Raw genomic sequence first — 15,356 nt, forward strand, 5'->3', positions numbered from 1 at the left:
GTCTCAAGGCTATGAAATTGGGCTATTAGTAAAAAAAAAAGTAGAAAAGGGGGTGTTCACAATAATAGGAGCATCTGCTGCTGACGCTACAAACTCAAAACTATTATGTTCAATCTGCTTTTGTAGCAATCGTGTGAATCACTAAACTAGTATTTAGTTGTATAACGACAGTTTTTCATGATTTCTTCACATCTGCGAGGCATTAATTTTGTTGGTTTGGAACCAAGATTTTGCTTGTTTACTAGTGTGCTTGGGGTCATTGTCTTGTTGAAACACCCATTCAAGGGCATGTCCTCTTCAGCATAAGGCAACATGACCTCTTCAAGTATTTTGACATATCCAAACTGGTCCATGATACCTGGTATGCGATATATAGGCCCAACACCATAGTAGGAGAAACATGCCCATATCATGATGCTTGCACCACCATGCTTCACTGTCTTCACTGTGAACTGTGGCTTGAATTCAGAGTTTGGGGGTTGTCTCACAAACTGTCTGCGGCCCTTGCACCCAAAAAGAACAATTTTACTCTCAAATATTCCTCCATTTCTCTTTAGGCCAGTTGATGTGTTCTTTGGCAAATTGTAACCTCTTCTGCACATCTTTTATTTAACAGAGGGACTTTGCGAAGGATTCTTGCAAATAAATTAGCTTCACACAGGCGTCTTCTAACTGTCACAGCACTTACAGGTAACTCCAGACTGTCTTTGATCATCCTGGAGCTGATCAGTGGGTGAGCCTTTGCCATTTTGGTTATTCTTCTATCCATTTTGATGGTTGTTTTCCGTTTTCTTCCATGCGTCTGTTTTTTTTTTTTTTTTTTGGTCCATTTTAAAGCATTGGAGATCATTGTAGATGAACAGCCTATAATTTTTTGCACCTGCATATAAGTTTTCCCCTCTGCAATCAACTTTTTAATCAAACTACACTGTTCTTCTGAACAATGTCTTGAACGTCCCATTTTCCTCAGGCTTTCAAAGAGAAAAGCATGTTCAACAGGTGCTGGCTTCATCCTTAAATAGGGGACACCTGATTCACACCTGTTTGTTCCACAAAACGAACTCACTGACGAACTCACTGACTGAATGCCACACTACTATTATTGTGAACACCCTCTTTTCTACTTTTTTTTTTTATTAATAGCCCAATTTCATAGCCTTAAGAGTGTGCATATCATGAATGCTTGGTCTTGTTGGATTTATGAGAATCTACTGAATCTACTGGTACCTTGTTTCCCATGTAACAATAAGAAATATACTCAAAACCTGGATTAATCTTTTTAGTCACATAGCACTACTATTATTCTGAACACTACTGTATGTGTAAAGTGCTGCACAGGGCTGTTTTACTGTCTGCTTTGGACAAAATCCAGAGTTTGATGTTTTACTCTTTAATCTGTAATGCTGAAGAGGTTGTTTTTTCCAAACTCTGCCTCATATTTAGTCCAAAATATGGACAGGAGTAATTGGAGTATATTTACTTATTTATTTGTGCTCGTACCACAGCAGCTGGTGGTTTTATGGTCCGTCATCCATAACATACTTGTCAGGCTCATTTTGGCCTCTTTCAATGACAATCTGTTCTCTGTGGTAAACGTTTGATGTTTTTTCTTACCGCTGTATCAGATCGTCACGGTCACTCATTTCAAAGCATTGGACTTCAGGTGGGCAGCCTGGTAACCACATACTTTTTTATTTTAAGAAAGTGAATGACTGTGTGCCTGACCACAACACCTATTTGCAACACTTCAACTGCTGTTTGAATTTGGACCAACTTATTTTATTATCTTTCTATGGAGCAAAAAAGGAAAAGTTTAAACTGAATTTCAGGTCACGGTTGAGGTACTGTTCTTTTTTTGTGTAAATAAATCTGCCTATGAAAGCAAGAAACACGTCTAAATAAATTCCATTATACCACTGATAACTTTAGAGAAAATACCAAAATAATAGTCTCTCTTTTAGACATGTAGCATCTGCCCCGTGGGAAACATGACTTACTTGCTTAGGGAGAAACATGGCTGGAATAAGGTCCGGAACTCCAGATGCTCAATACTTGGCCCAGCTTCACCAACAAAGTGCTTGGAATAGATGCATTTGTCCTTCTTGACATGTTTGTGGGAGAAATTTGGTCAAGCACAAGCACAACTCGAGTCCACCACTTGTACTTCTCAGCGGTTTCAAAGATGGAATAAAGTTTACTCCTTCCATATAATCCTTTGCGGGTATCTTGATCGCTCCACGACCAACACAGGCCATAGCTATGGTGCTTTGTTGCCACCGTTTTTGGCTTGAAGGGCTATTCCGCAATGAAAAAGCCGACTTGGTCCTTTTAGACGGAGGGAAAAGTTTAATGCAGTACTCCTTCAACCATGATGCAGACCTAGCTAACGTTAGCTGCCTGTTTGTAAACAGAGCCAGAGGTGTGTGCCAGGGGGAAGGGCGGCAGCGGTTGCCTCTGCTCTGCCTGTCAAGAATTCTCATAACCTGCTCATACCGTAGGGACGGTATAATTGAAAATTTTAGTGGTTCTGATACCGTGGCTTTTTTATACCGCGGTATACCATGAAACCGGTTATTGGCCCATGTCTACTCATCACCTAGCCAATACCATCCCTACAATGAAGCATGGTGGTGGCAGCATTATGTTGTGGGGATGTTTTTCAGTGGCAGGAACTGGGAGACTAGTCAGGATTGAGGGAAAGATGAATGCAGCAATGAACAGAGGTGTCCTGGATGAAAACCTGCTCCAGAGCTCTCTTGACCTCAGACAGGGTGACGGTTCATCTTTCAGCAGGACAGTGACCCTAAGCACACAGCCAAGATATCAAAGGAGTGGCTTCAGGACAACTCTGTGAATGTCCTTGAGTGGCCCAGCCAGAGCCCAGACCTGAATTTGGCTGAACGTCTTTGGAGAGATCTGAAAATGTCTGTGCACACAATGCTCTCCATCCAACCTGATGGAGCTTGAGAGGTGCTGCAAAGAGGAATGGGCAAAACCACCCAAAGATAGGTGCACCAAGCTTGTGGCATCATATTCAAGAAGACTTGAGGCTAGTTTTTTTATTTTTTAATAAATTTGCAAAAAAACAAACAAAAAAAAATCAGGTTCTCATTATGGGGTGTTGTGATAGAATTTTGAGGGGGGGAAATTGCTCCATTTTGGAATAAGACTGCAAAATAAAATAAAATGTGGAAAAATGGAAGTGCTGAGAATACTTTCTGGATGTGTGTGTGTGTATGTATGTGTATGTGTATATATATATATATATATATATATATATATATACGAGGGCTGTCAATAAAGTAACGGTCCTTTTTATTTTTTTTCAAAAACTATATGGATTTCATTCATATGTTTTTACGTCAGACATGCTTGAACCCTCGTGCGCATGCGTGAGTTTTTCCACGCCTGTCGGTGACGTCATTTGCCTGTGAGCACTCCTTGTGGGAGGAGTCGTCCAGCCCCTCGTCGGAATTCCTTTGTCTGAGAAGTTGCTGAGAGACTGGCGCGTTGTTTGATCAAAATTTTTTCTAAACCTGTGAGACACATCGAAGTGGACACGGTTCGAAAAATTAAGCTGGTTTTCAGTGAAAATTTTAACGGCCGATGAGAGATTTTGAGGTGATTCTGTCACTTTAAGGACTTCCCACGGTGCGAGACGTCGCTCAGCGCTCTCAGCCGCCGTCGTCAGCCTGTTCAAGCTGAAAACCTCCACATTTCAGGCTCTATTGATCCAGGACGTCATGAGAGAACAGAGAAGTTTCAGAAGAAGTCGGTTCGCACGTCTTTCATTAAAAAAATCTCCTTTAACAGCGGAATATCCGGATAAAATGCTGAAACCGACTTCTTCTGAAACTCCACAAGGAGTGCTCACAGGCGAATGACGTCACCGACAGGCGTGGAAAAACTCACGCATGCGCACGAGGGTTCAAGCATGTCTGACGTAAAAACATATGAATGAAATCCATATAGTTTTTGAAAAAAATAAAAAGGACCGTTGCTTTATTGACAGACCTCGTGTATATATATATATATATATATATATATATATATACACACACACACAAGGTCTGTTTAAAAAGTAACGGACCTTTTTATTTTTTGCAAAAACCATATGTTTTTGAATCACGTGTGATTGCATCAGCCAAGCTTGAACCTTCGTGCGCATGCATGAGTTTTTTCACGCCTGTCGGTTGCGTCATTCGCCTGTGAGCAGGCTTTGAGTGAGGAGTGGTCCAGCCCCCTCGGCAAATTTCATTGTCAGGAAAATGGCAGAGCGACTGCCGCTTTGCTCCATCAAAATTTTTTCACAAACTGTTTGAGACAACCAGGTGGAAACCATTCGGAAATTTCAGATGGCTTTCAGTGAAAATCTTATGGGCATCACACAGATTAAGGAGCATTACAACTGGATTAAAGACGGCCCACAGTGGCTGAGGGCGCGCCGCGCTTCGAGCGGCCATCGACAGGCTGAAACGACCAGATCATTTCCAAAGTGAAGGCTGTGTTGATCCGGGACATCGTCTGACTACCAGAGAAATGGCAAGAGAGGTGGACATAGCACTTTTTCGGCACATTACACTGTTAAAGGAGATTTTGTAATGAAAGACGTGCGGCGGAATTCACGCGTCAGGACGGAGCCGCTAATGGCGCAGAACAAAAGGCACCTCCGTGTTGGACGTCTCACGGGACATGCTCAGGTCTTCCACCATTCTGAAGATTCAGATGGCTTTGGGTGGCTTTTCAGTCGAATGAGTATCCGAGAAATTGTCGAAGAGCTGGGCATGTCACAACATGTCCTGTGAGACCAACACGGAAGTGCTTTCGTTCTGCGCCATTAGCAGCTCCGTAGCAAATTCCTCCGCTCCTGTTTTCATGACAAAATCTCCTTTAACAGTGGAATGTGCCGGAAAAGTGCTATGTCCACCTTTTCTGCCATTTCTCTGGTAGTCAGACGACGTCCCGGATCAACACAGCATTCAGTTTGGAAATGATCTGGTCGTTTCAGCCTGTCGCTCGCTGCTCGGAGCACGGCGTGCCCTCCGCCATTGTGCGCTGTCTTTAAACCGGCTGTACCACTCCTTAATCTGTGTGATGCCCATAAAATCGTCCCTGAAAGCCATCTGAATTTTCCGAATGGTGTCCACCTGGCTGTCTCTCACAGTTTCTGGAAAAATTTGATGCAGCGCTGCTCCAGCCGTTCAGACATTTTCCTCACAATGAAAATCCAGCGAGGGGGGAGGACCAGTGCTCACTCAAAGCCTGCTCACAGGCGAATGACGCAACCAACAGGCGTGAAAAAACTCAGGCATGCGCACGAAGGTTCAAGCTTGGGTGATGCAATCACACGATTCAAATCCATAAGGTTATTGCAAAAAAATGAAAAGGTCCGATACTATTCTAACAGATCTCGTGTGTGTGTGTGTGTGTGTGTATATGTATGTATATATATATATTACATTACAAAATCTTTTGGGCCGCATAGTGTTCTTGTTCCACTCATAAAATAAAAGATCTGTGCCAAATTTTATTGTAATCGGACATTGTTTAGGGGTCCCCCACAAAGCAACAATTTTTTTTCCCAAACAAGCAATGTCGTAATCCAGTAATTCCAATAATGATCACCTCTGGGTGACTAATCAACCACCACTTTTTGCAATTAGAAGCCATCACATGTACCTGTAAAAGAAAAATAATGGCATCAGAGTCTTCTCCGGTTAAGGTGATGTTGCCTTGCCAGTGGAGTGAGAGGAAAATGTGTCACTCTGCGGGACCTCTAAATCTTATCTGATTGAGTTCATATTTGGTCTGCACCTATAAAACCCCAAGTGGAACAAAAACATGTGGCCCGAAGTCTCTCGCAACTTTTTTTTTTCCACTATATAACATGAACAGCCCAAATACATACAGATATGAGTGTCTGCCGTTGGAGTGTCACAATCCTATATTTGTATTTTTCTAGATATTGCTGTTGCACCTCAACATAATGCAAGCACGTTAAAATCAATCCATTGTGCATGCATGACATGTTAACTCTGCCATGCATTATGGAGAAAAAAAACAATCAAATTTAATAAGAGCTACTCCTTTCAGTTAATTTTTTTTTTTCCAAAGTTAACAGATTTTTTTTTTTAATTATTGTTCCTTAATTTTACTTGGCACAGAATTGTAGTAATAAAACTAGTGCACTCGATAATATACTGATTGAATGTTTTAGTTGTTAAAATTAAATTTATTAGTATTACTAGTAATAGTAGTAGTACTGTATGTGCAAAATGTCTTGAAAAGTGGATCTTGAAGCTGTTTCCACCCCTCTCCCCTCAGTGCCTTAATTAAGGGCCCATTCTGGACTTACGTTGACATCGTTGAATCGTCGTCCAGCTTTGTTCCTGTAACTGGTGGTTCGTCAGAATTTTCAAGCTGTTGAAAAAATGTGAACGAATCCTGATGACAACCTCAATACGTCCGTATTCCATTTTTCTTTCTGTGTTGATGGTTCCTCATCGTTTGCGCAGTTCCTGTACCATCAGCGTTCCATTTGATTGTCGTCCAACTTCGTCCAACCTCCCAAGTCCGACGTCTTGCATGAATGTTGAACGCGACTCGTCCATGTGTGGTATGAAAAGCAACGTTTTCATACAGAAACAATAGTGGTAAGAACGTTTTATCAACTACTGTAACTATTTACGCACGTTCCAGCCATTTGTGGCTGGAAGATTCTCCTCTCTCCACAGAGGAATTCTGGAGCTCTGACAGAGTGACCATCAGGTTGTTGGTCACCTCCAAAGCTAAGGTCTTTCTTCCCCAATCGCTCAGTTTAGACGGGTGGCCAGCTCTAGGAGTCCTGGTGGATCTCAACGTCTTCCATTTACAAATGATGGAGTCCACTGTGCTCATTGGGACCTTCAAAGCAGCAGAAATATTTCTGTACCCTTCCCCAGATTTGTGCCTCGAGACAATCCTGTCTCGGAGGTCTGCAGACAATTCCTTTGACTTCTTGCTTGGTTTGTGCTCTGACATGCACTGTCAACTGTGGGACATTATATGTAGACAGATGTGTGCAGTGGTGGGCACAGCTATCCAAAAAGTTAGCTTCGATAACTGGTAATCGACTAATTGAAAAGTTATCTTTTTTAACACTAAACCAATAAACTGCCTAAAAACGTATCAGAAGCTACAGATAACTGATAACCCATAACTTTAAATTTTGCCTCCCATACACTCTTAGCTACTAAGAAGCTGATTTTGAGTTTAAACACCGCCAAAGCTTCTGATAGAACCAATGGTGATCACATACCCAAACAGCCAATGAGCCAGTGCTCATCTTTGTGCACTCTGCCCCCTGCTGTGGGAAAGTGTCATTGACCCTGACAGGATACAGTGGTCTCTCAGGTTTTGGAAACCTACAGATAATTTAAAATCCTGTGGTTGACAACACTGTGATATAACCGGTTGCCAGTCGATGTCAGTGTTGTATGCATTTGATGCCGGTTATATCACACGGCCTGAATCACAATTTCGGCTTTTGGAAAGGCAATCTGGGCTTCTTCCGGCATTTTTACATAAAACAAACACAATAACAACGTCTATAAACCCAGAGAATATATTGACGAGAGTTTTAGGCACAATGTACAAAGAGTTTAATGCTGTTGTCCATGTGGAGCCTGATCAGAGCGTCTCAAATGCATTTCTCCTCTTGTGAACTTTTACCCATAATGCACTGCGCACCCACCATGTCCACACTAAAACCTTCAAAATTAGTGCATTACTTTAAAACATGTATCTGATATTTTTACTTTATAAAACTTCAGACGTGACGTTAATTTAAATAACTTGTCCGAAATTCATTCATTCATCTTCTACTGCTTAGTCCAATTGAGGGTCGCGGGGGGCTGGAGCATATCCCAGCAGTCATAGGGCGCAAGGCAGGGTACACCCAGGACAGGATGCCAGTCTGTCGCAGGGCCACAAACAAACAAATACAGACACACACACACCTAAGGACAATTCTAAAGATTCCAATCCACCTAACCCGCATGTCTTTGGAAGTGGAGCACCCGGAGGAAACCCACGCAAACACGGGGAGAACATGCAAACTCCACACAGAAAGGCCACGGGAATTGAACCCATGACCTTCTTTGTCCAAAATTAGTTTGGTTAAAATTCTAACTATAAGTTAAAACTCTATGCCTCTGGATGACTTGGGTGCTATTGCCAGCGTATTAGTATGGGGTCAAAAGAAATGAGTTTTTTCTTTTCTATGACCAGTTCTCCTTTGCCTGCAGAGGATAGAGCAGTTTATTCTGGAACCAGCTCTTCTCTGTTTGTAGAGGATAGGACTGCGCATCTACTACAAAAAACTACGTCTGCAAAAATGTTAGCGGTCTAAAAATTATCGGACCAAAACTTATCGGAAGATAATTGGTCCGATTATGGTTTTCAAAGTTATCTGAAAAGCTAATCCGATAATGAAAACATTATCTTCAATAATAAGCGATTAGCAGTACTGTGCCCACAACTGGGTGTGTGCCTTTCCAAATTATGTCCAATCAGCTAAGTTTACCTAAGTGGACTCCAGTGAAACTGTAGAAACATCTCAAGGATGATCAGTGGAAACAGGATGCCCCTGAGCTCAATTTTGAGCTGTGGACAGCATGGTGGCTTAGTGGTTATCACTGGTGTCTCGCAGCAAGAAGGTTGTAGGATCATCTCCCGCCCTTTCTGTGTGGAGTTTGCATGTTCTCCCTGTGTCTGCATGGGTTTCCTCCGGGTACTCCGGTTTCCTCCCACAATGAAAACATGCTAATTTAGGGTCTGCTCCTTTCTCTGCTCCTGACCAAGGCAGTATCGCTACATCTGGAGTTGGCCAAGGACACCGGACTGTGGCTGCCCACTGCTCCAAGTGGTTGGATTGTGTCTAAATGTAATTAGGACGGGTTAAATGCAGAGGACAAATTTTGTTGTGTATATTTTTAAATTAAATTTTTTTTATTTTAATTTAACTTTTATTTAACCAGGTTAGTCCCATTGAGATCGAGATCTCTTTTGCAAGGGAGACCTGGACAATTCTAAAGTTTCCAATTTGCCTAACCTGCATGTCTTTAAATGTGGGAGGAAACAGAGCACCTGGAGGAAACCCACACAAACATGACAACATGCAAACTACACAGAAAAAGGGCACAGGTGGGAATCTAACCTATGACCTTCTTGCTGTGAGGCAACAGTGCTAACCACTAAGTCACCGTGCTATATATATATATATATATATATATATATACACACACACACACTGTATATTGTGTGTGTACAATCACAATAAACGCTCTTCTTCATGGCAAAGGCTGTGAATACTTGTGTACGTGTGATTTCTTGGTTTTTAATTTTTAATAAATTTACAAAAATCTAAAATAAAGTTTTTTTTTTTCCACATTGTTATTACAGTGCATTGTATGTAGAATTTTGAGGAAAAAATTAATTTCATCCATTTTGGAATAAGGCTGTAACATAAAATGTGGAATAAGTGAATACTGAGAATACTTTCTAGATGCACTGTCGTGTGATGCAGCTAAAAACAGTTCACGTTGAAGACTGGAATAAGACAGACTTTTCAGCTTCAATTATGAGTGTATATATCTCATTCCAATGGTTTTCTCAGCACCATTTCCTAAAGATATTTCATTACCATTTTTTTCTGGTCTTGTGTTAGCTCCACTGCTGTGGCATTCACAACTACTCTGACTGGAGAAACACCCGCTGGTTTAAAGAATCCAAAAACAACAGTGTTCCAGTCAGCTGTTGTCAGCCCAACATCAGCAACTGTACTGGCACACTGACACGACCAGCAGATCTTTTCCAAGAGGTACACACACAAACACTTTCCCTGTCTTACATTTTGATGGGGTATCATCTAGTAGCCCAACACCAGGTTTTTAATTTGCGCTTAAAAATAGTTTCTCTGCTTAAATCATGGACACAGAGAGATTTAAATGTTATAGGTTATTTTTTTTTACATTATTTCCTTAGTATGCATTGTGTTAAAATGTGATCATGTCAGTGAGATGTTTTTTTTTAATCATTTATTTTGTGTTTTAGGGTTGCGAGGCTCTTGTGGTGAATAAGTTGAAGGAGATCATGATGTATGTCATATGGGCTGCACTAACGTTTGCATCCATACAGGTAATGCTGAATTCATGCATTTACTGACATTTACGGATTTTGACACTATCTCGCTATGTACAGTGCCTTGGAAAAGTATTCAGCCCCTTGGTATTTCACATATTTTAATTTGTTTATGGCATTTCAAATACAAAAAGTAAATCAGTCTTCTCAGTATAGAAATTTCTAAAATTATCTTCCTTAGACTCAAACTGAAAGTAAATCTCTACAAGTTGATATAAATTAATTACAAATACAACCCCTGGCAAAAATTATGGAATCACCGGCCTTGGAGGATGTTCATTCAGTTGTTTAATTTTGTAGAAAAAAAGCAGATCACAGACATGACACAAAACTCAAGTCATTTCAAATGGCAACTTTCTGGCTTTAAGAAACACTATAAGAAATCAAGAAAAAAAATGTGGCAGTCAGTAAACGGTTACTTTTTTAGACCAAGCAGAGGGAAAAAAAAATATGAATCACTCAATTCTGAGGAAAAAATTATGGAATCATGAAAAACAAAAGAACACTCCAACACATCACTAGTATTTTGTTGCACCACCTCTGGCTTTATAACAGCTTGCAGTCTCTGAGGCATGGACTTAATGAGTGACAAACAGTACTCTTCATCAATCTGGCTCCAACGTTCTCTGATTGCTGTTGCCAGATCAGCTTTGCAGGCTGGAGACTTGTCATGGACCATTTTCTTCAACTTCCACCAAAGATTTTCAATTGGATTAAGATCCGGACTATTTGCAGGCCATGACATTGACCCTACGTGTCTTTTTGCAAGGAATGTTTTCACAGTTTTTGCTCTATGGCAAGATGCATTATCATCTTGAAAAGTGATTTCATCATCCCCAAACATCCTTTCAATTAATGGGATAAGAAGTGTCCAAACAGCCATCTCCCCAGTGCCTTTACCTGACATGCAGCCCCATATCATCAATGACTGTGGAAATTTACATGTTCTCTTCAGGCTGTCATCTTTATAAATCTCATTGGAATGGCACCAAACAAAAGTTCCAGCATCATCACCTTGCCCAATGCAGATTCGAGATTCATCACTGAATGACTTTCATCCAGTCATCCACAGTCCGCGATTGCTTTTCCTTAGCCCATTGTAACCTTGTTTTTTTCTGTTTAGGTGTTAATGATGGCTTTCGCTTAGCTTTTCTGTATGTAAATCCCATTTCCTTTAGGCGGTTTCTTACAGTTCGGTCACAGACGTTGACTCCATGATTCATGTCAGTCCACTTGGTGCAACAGCTCTCCAAGGTGTGATCACTCCTTTTTAGATGCAGACTAACGAGCAGATCTGATTTGATGCAGGTATTACTTTTGGGGATGAAAATTTACGGGGTGATTCCAAAATTTTTTCCTCAGAATTGAGTGAGTCCATATTTTTTCCCTCTGCTTGGTCTAAAAAAGTAACCGTTACTGACTGCCACAATTTTTTTTTTTCTGATTTCTTATAGTGTTTCTTAAGCCAGAAAGTTGCCATTTGAAATGACTTTAGTTTTGTGTCATGTCTGTGATCTGCTTTTTTTCTACAAAATTAAACAACTGAATGAACATCCTCCGAGGCCGGTGATTCCATAATTTTTTCCAGGGGTTGTATAAAAGCCAAGATGATGGGTTGCATAAGTAATCAGCCCCTTTGGTATAATACCTGTAAATAATCAGTTTAATTGCCAGTTTTCTTCAGACAAATCAGGGGATGGATACATGAACGGTTCCAAGTCACTGAATATGTCTTGAACTTTATTTACACCAGTTATGAAGAAATACAAACAGTATGGCACTCTATGGTACATCTGTGTGGAATAGACAGTTCTCAAAAACTGAGTGGCTGTGCAAGAAGGAGAAGAGTCAGGAAAGCCACCAAGACACCCAAACAACCCTGAAGACGTTGCAGGCTTCTGTAGCTGTGATTGGAGAAATTGTGCATTTTGTATCACCAGTTATAGTTAGCATGTAAATGTTTGAGCACCCCTGATGATTTCCTTGATTTTCCTTTATAAATCATTGATTGTTTGGATCAGCAGTTTCAGTTAAATGTAATCATATAGCAGAGAAACACAGTGATATTTGAGAAGTGAAATGAAGTTTATAGGATTTACAGAAAGTGTGCAATAATTCTTTAAACAAAATTAGGCAGGTGCATAAATTTGGGCACCCCAACAGAAAAAAATACATCATTATTTAGTAGATCCTCCTTTTGCAGAAATAACAGCCTCTAAATGCTTCCTATAGCTTCCAATGAGAGTCTGGATTCTGGATGAAGGTATTTTGGACCATTCTTCTTTACAAAACATCTCAGGTTTGTTGGTTTCTGAACATGGACAGCCCACTTAAAATCACACCACAGATTTTCAATAATATTCAGGTCTGGAGACTGAGATGGTCATTCCAGAATGTTGTACTTGTTCCTCTGCATGAATGCCTTTGTAGATTTTGAGCAGTGTTTAGGGTCGTTGTCTTGTTGAAAGATCCAGCCCGGTGTAACTTCAGCTTTGTCACTGATTCATGAACATTGTTCTCAAGATCTACTGATATTGGCTGGAATTCATGTGACCCTCAACTTTAACAAGATTCCCAGTATCTGCACTGGCCACACAGCATGATGGAACCACCTCCAAATTTTACTGTAGGTATCAGGTGTTTTTCTTGGAATGCTGTTCTTTTTCCGCCATACATACCACCCCTTGTTATGTCCAATTAACTCAATTTTAGTTTCATCAGTCCACAGCACCTTATTCCAAAATGAAGCTGGCTTGTCCAAATGTGCTTTAGCATACCTCAAGCGACTCTGTTTGTGACGTGTACACAGAAAAGGCTTCCTCTGCATTACAGCATCATACAGCATCTCTTTGTGCAAAGTGCGCTGTATAGTTGAACTATGCACAGAGACACGGTCAGCAAGATCATGTTGCAGGTCTGTGGGTTGACTGTTCTCACCATCCTTTGCTTCACCTTATCTGAGATTTTTCTTGCCCTGCCACTTCGGGCCATAACTAGTACTGTGCCTGTGGTCTTCCATTTCCTCACTGTGTTCCTCACAGTGGAAACTGGCAGGTGAAATCTCTGAGTTTTTTGTATCCTTCCCTTAAACCATGATGTTGAACAATCTTTGTTTTCAGGTCATTTGAGAGTTGTTTAGAGGCTCCCATGTTGCCACTCATTAGAAGAGATGCAAAGAGGATTTGCAAATGGCCACCTTTAATACCCTTTCTCATGATTGGATTCACCTGTATAAGGAGGTTAAGGGTCAGTGAACTTACCAAACTGATTTTGTGTTCCAATAATTAGTCCTACATGTATTCAAATTAATAAAATGACAAGGGTGCCCAAATTTATGCACCTGCCCAGTTTTGTTTAAATAATTATTGCACACTTTCTGTGAATACTAGAAACTTAATTTCACTTCTCAAATATCAGTGTGTTCGTCTGCTATATGATATATTTAACTGAAAATTCTGATCGAGACAACCAATGACAGGGGAGGATTTTCTTATATACTGCACATTTTCCAGTTGTCCCTGAACTACTCGGAGCAGATCAGCTCAGTCAAGCGTGTTCCATTACTCAGTTAGCTGTTGATTAGCGATACTAACTAGCATAAGATGTTTTCAAATGGTTCAAAATGCTGCGGCTAGAGTTCTAACCAGGAGAAAAAGATTTGACCATATTTGAACGGCCTGCAACATTTGCCTGTTGCCTCTATTCACAGTTTCCTGTTGGAGTGAGGTTGAGATGGATTGCAAAACAGGAAAACTGATCAAATCTAGGCTTGTGCTACAACCACAACCACAGAAGCCTATAACTCCTTTGGAGTGGTCTGGGAGTCTTTGTGGCTTTCTTCACTAGTCTTCTTCAGCATGTTCACTCAGTTTTTCACACAGATTGACCATGTTGTTTGTATTTCTTGACACTGACATGTTCAGTCACTTGGAAATGTTCATGTGTGCATCCTTTGACTTGTCCCAAGAAAACTGGGTGTAAAATTGACGATTTAATCCTTACACTTAGAATATATTGTTTCGGTCCCAACTCTTTTCCAAATGTGTTGCAGGCCTTAAATGCAGAAATGGGTGTATGTTAACAAATTAAATGAATTTGACCACACAAAAGATGAAATGTTTTGGGTTTGTACTGTCTGCATTGAAATAGATGTTGAAGTAAATGTAGGATCACTGTATTCTGTTTTTGTTTGCATTTCTGTATTGTTCCAACTTTTTTCTGATTTGAGATTGTAAAATAAATTGAATTGAAAGTCATTATTTTGACTTTCATTATTGTGGTTTTGCTGTTTTGTGTGTCTGCAGATGCTCGGCATGCTGTGCGCCTGTGTCGTGTTGTGCCGGAGGAGCCATGACCCGGCTTATGAACTGCTGGTCACAACCAACAGTTATGCATGAAGAGTGCTGGCAGCCAACAAAGTACTAAAAAACAAAACAATGTTCACACATAAATTTCTGCTGCTGTCACATAAGCTTGAACAACACTTGCACAATTCATGAAAAAATAGTGAACACTGATGTGGATTGGGTGGGTGAGGGGCTTCAGGATCAGTCAGCTATTTATTGATTAGCTTTCTAAGTTACTGAAATGTTTTCTTACTTTGTTGTTGGGTTTTTGTTTGTTTGTTTGTTTTTTTAAGGAATAGTGAAGTACTTACAAAAGCCAAAGTTGTATCTGGCTAACTGACATTACAAGGTTAGGAGGGAAAAAAAAAATCTAGTTGACCCCCCCCCCGCTCGGCTTTATATAAAGCAGCTACTACCCATAATGTTGAGAAGTTTGGAGATGATGTAAATTATTGTTGGATGCTTGTTTTTTGGTTGGTTGTTTTTTGGTTGTTGTGTGCAAGTATGCACTGTGACTCCAACTCTGGATTTGTTTCTTGTTTGTGTAAATCCAAAACAGCACACTAATCCAACAAATTTGAAATTGAAAGGTTTGTTGTAGATTCCATATTTTTATTTCTTATTTTGCATCAGCTGTTATAAAATGTTTCCTGTATGACACTGATGGAACAATGAAGCAAATGTGATGTGTGATATCTTTGAAGCAGCTCTAGGTTTTGTATGTTGTGTTAATTTTTTTCCTCTCAAAGCCAAGACTGGGAGAGTTCTTTATTTCCACAATTATTCAGGTTGTAAATATGTATGCTCTATTTTGGTGTGGATGTTCTCTTT

General features: G+C 40.4%; 1 protein-coding gene across 1 annotated transcript in view; it reads left to right on the plus strand.

Moving 5' to 3' along the window:
• The window catches only part of LOC117525263 (tetraspanin-3-like), a 35,432-nt gene extending 20,816 nt beyond the window's left edge, over window positions 1-14,616 (plus strand). Inside the window, exons 5-7 of the mRNA XM_034187107.1 lie at window positions 9,707-9,859; window positions 10,093-10,176; window positions 14,484-14,616. Coding sequence (XP_034042998.1) covers window positions 9,707-9,859; window positions 10,093-10,176; window positions 14,484-14,576 — 330 coding nt within the window. The 3' untranslated portion in view covers window positions 14,577-14,616. The remainder of the gene's footprint in view (window positions 1-9,706; window positions 9,860-10,092; window positions 10,177-14,483) is intronic.
• The last annotated feature ends 740 nt before the right edge of the window (window positions 14,617-15,356 follow it).

Source organism: Thalassophryne amazonica, chromosome 2 (genome assembly GCF_902500255.1).
Source record: "Thalassophryne amazonica chromosome 2, fThaAma1.1, whole genome shotgun sequence".
Taxonomy (NCBI): domain Eukaryota; kingdom Metazoa; phylum Chordata; class Actinopteri; order Batrachoidiformes; family Batrachoididae; genus Thalassophryne; species Thalassophryne amazonica.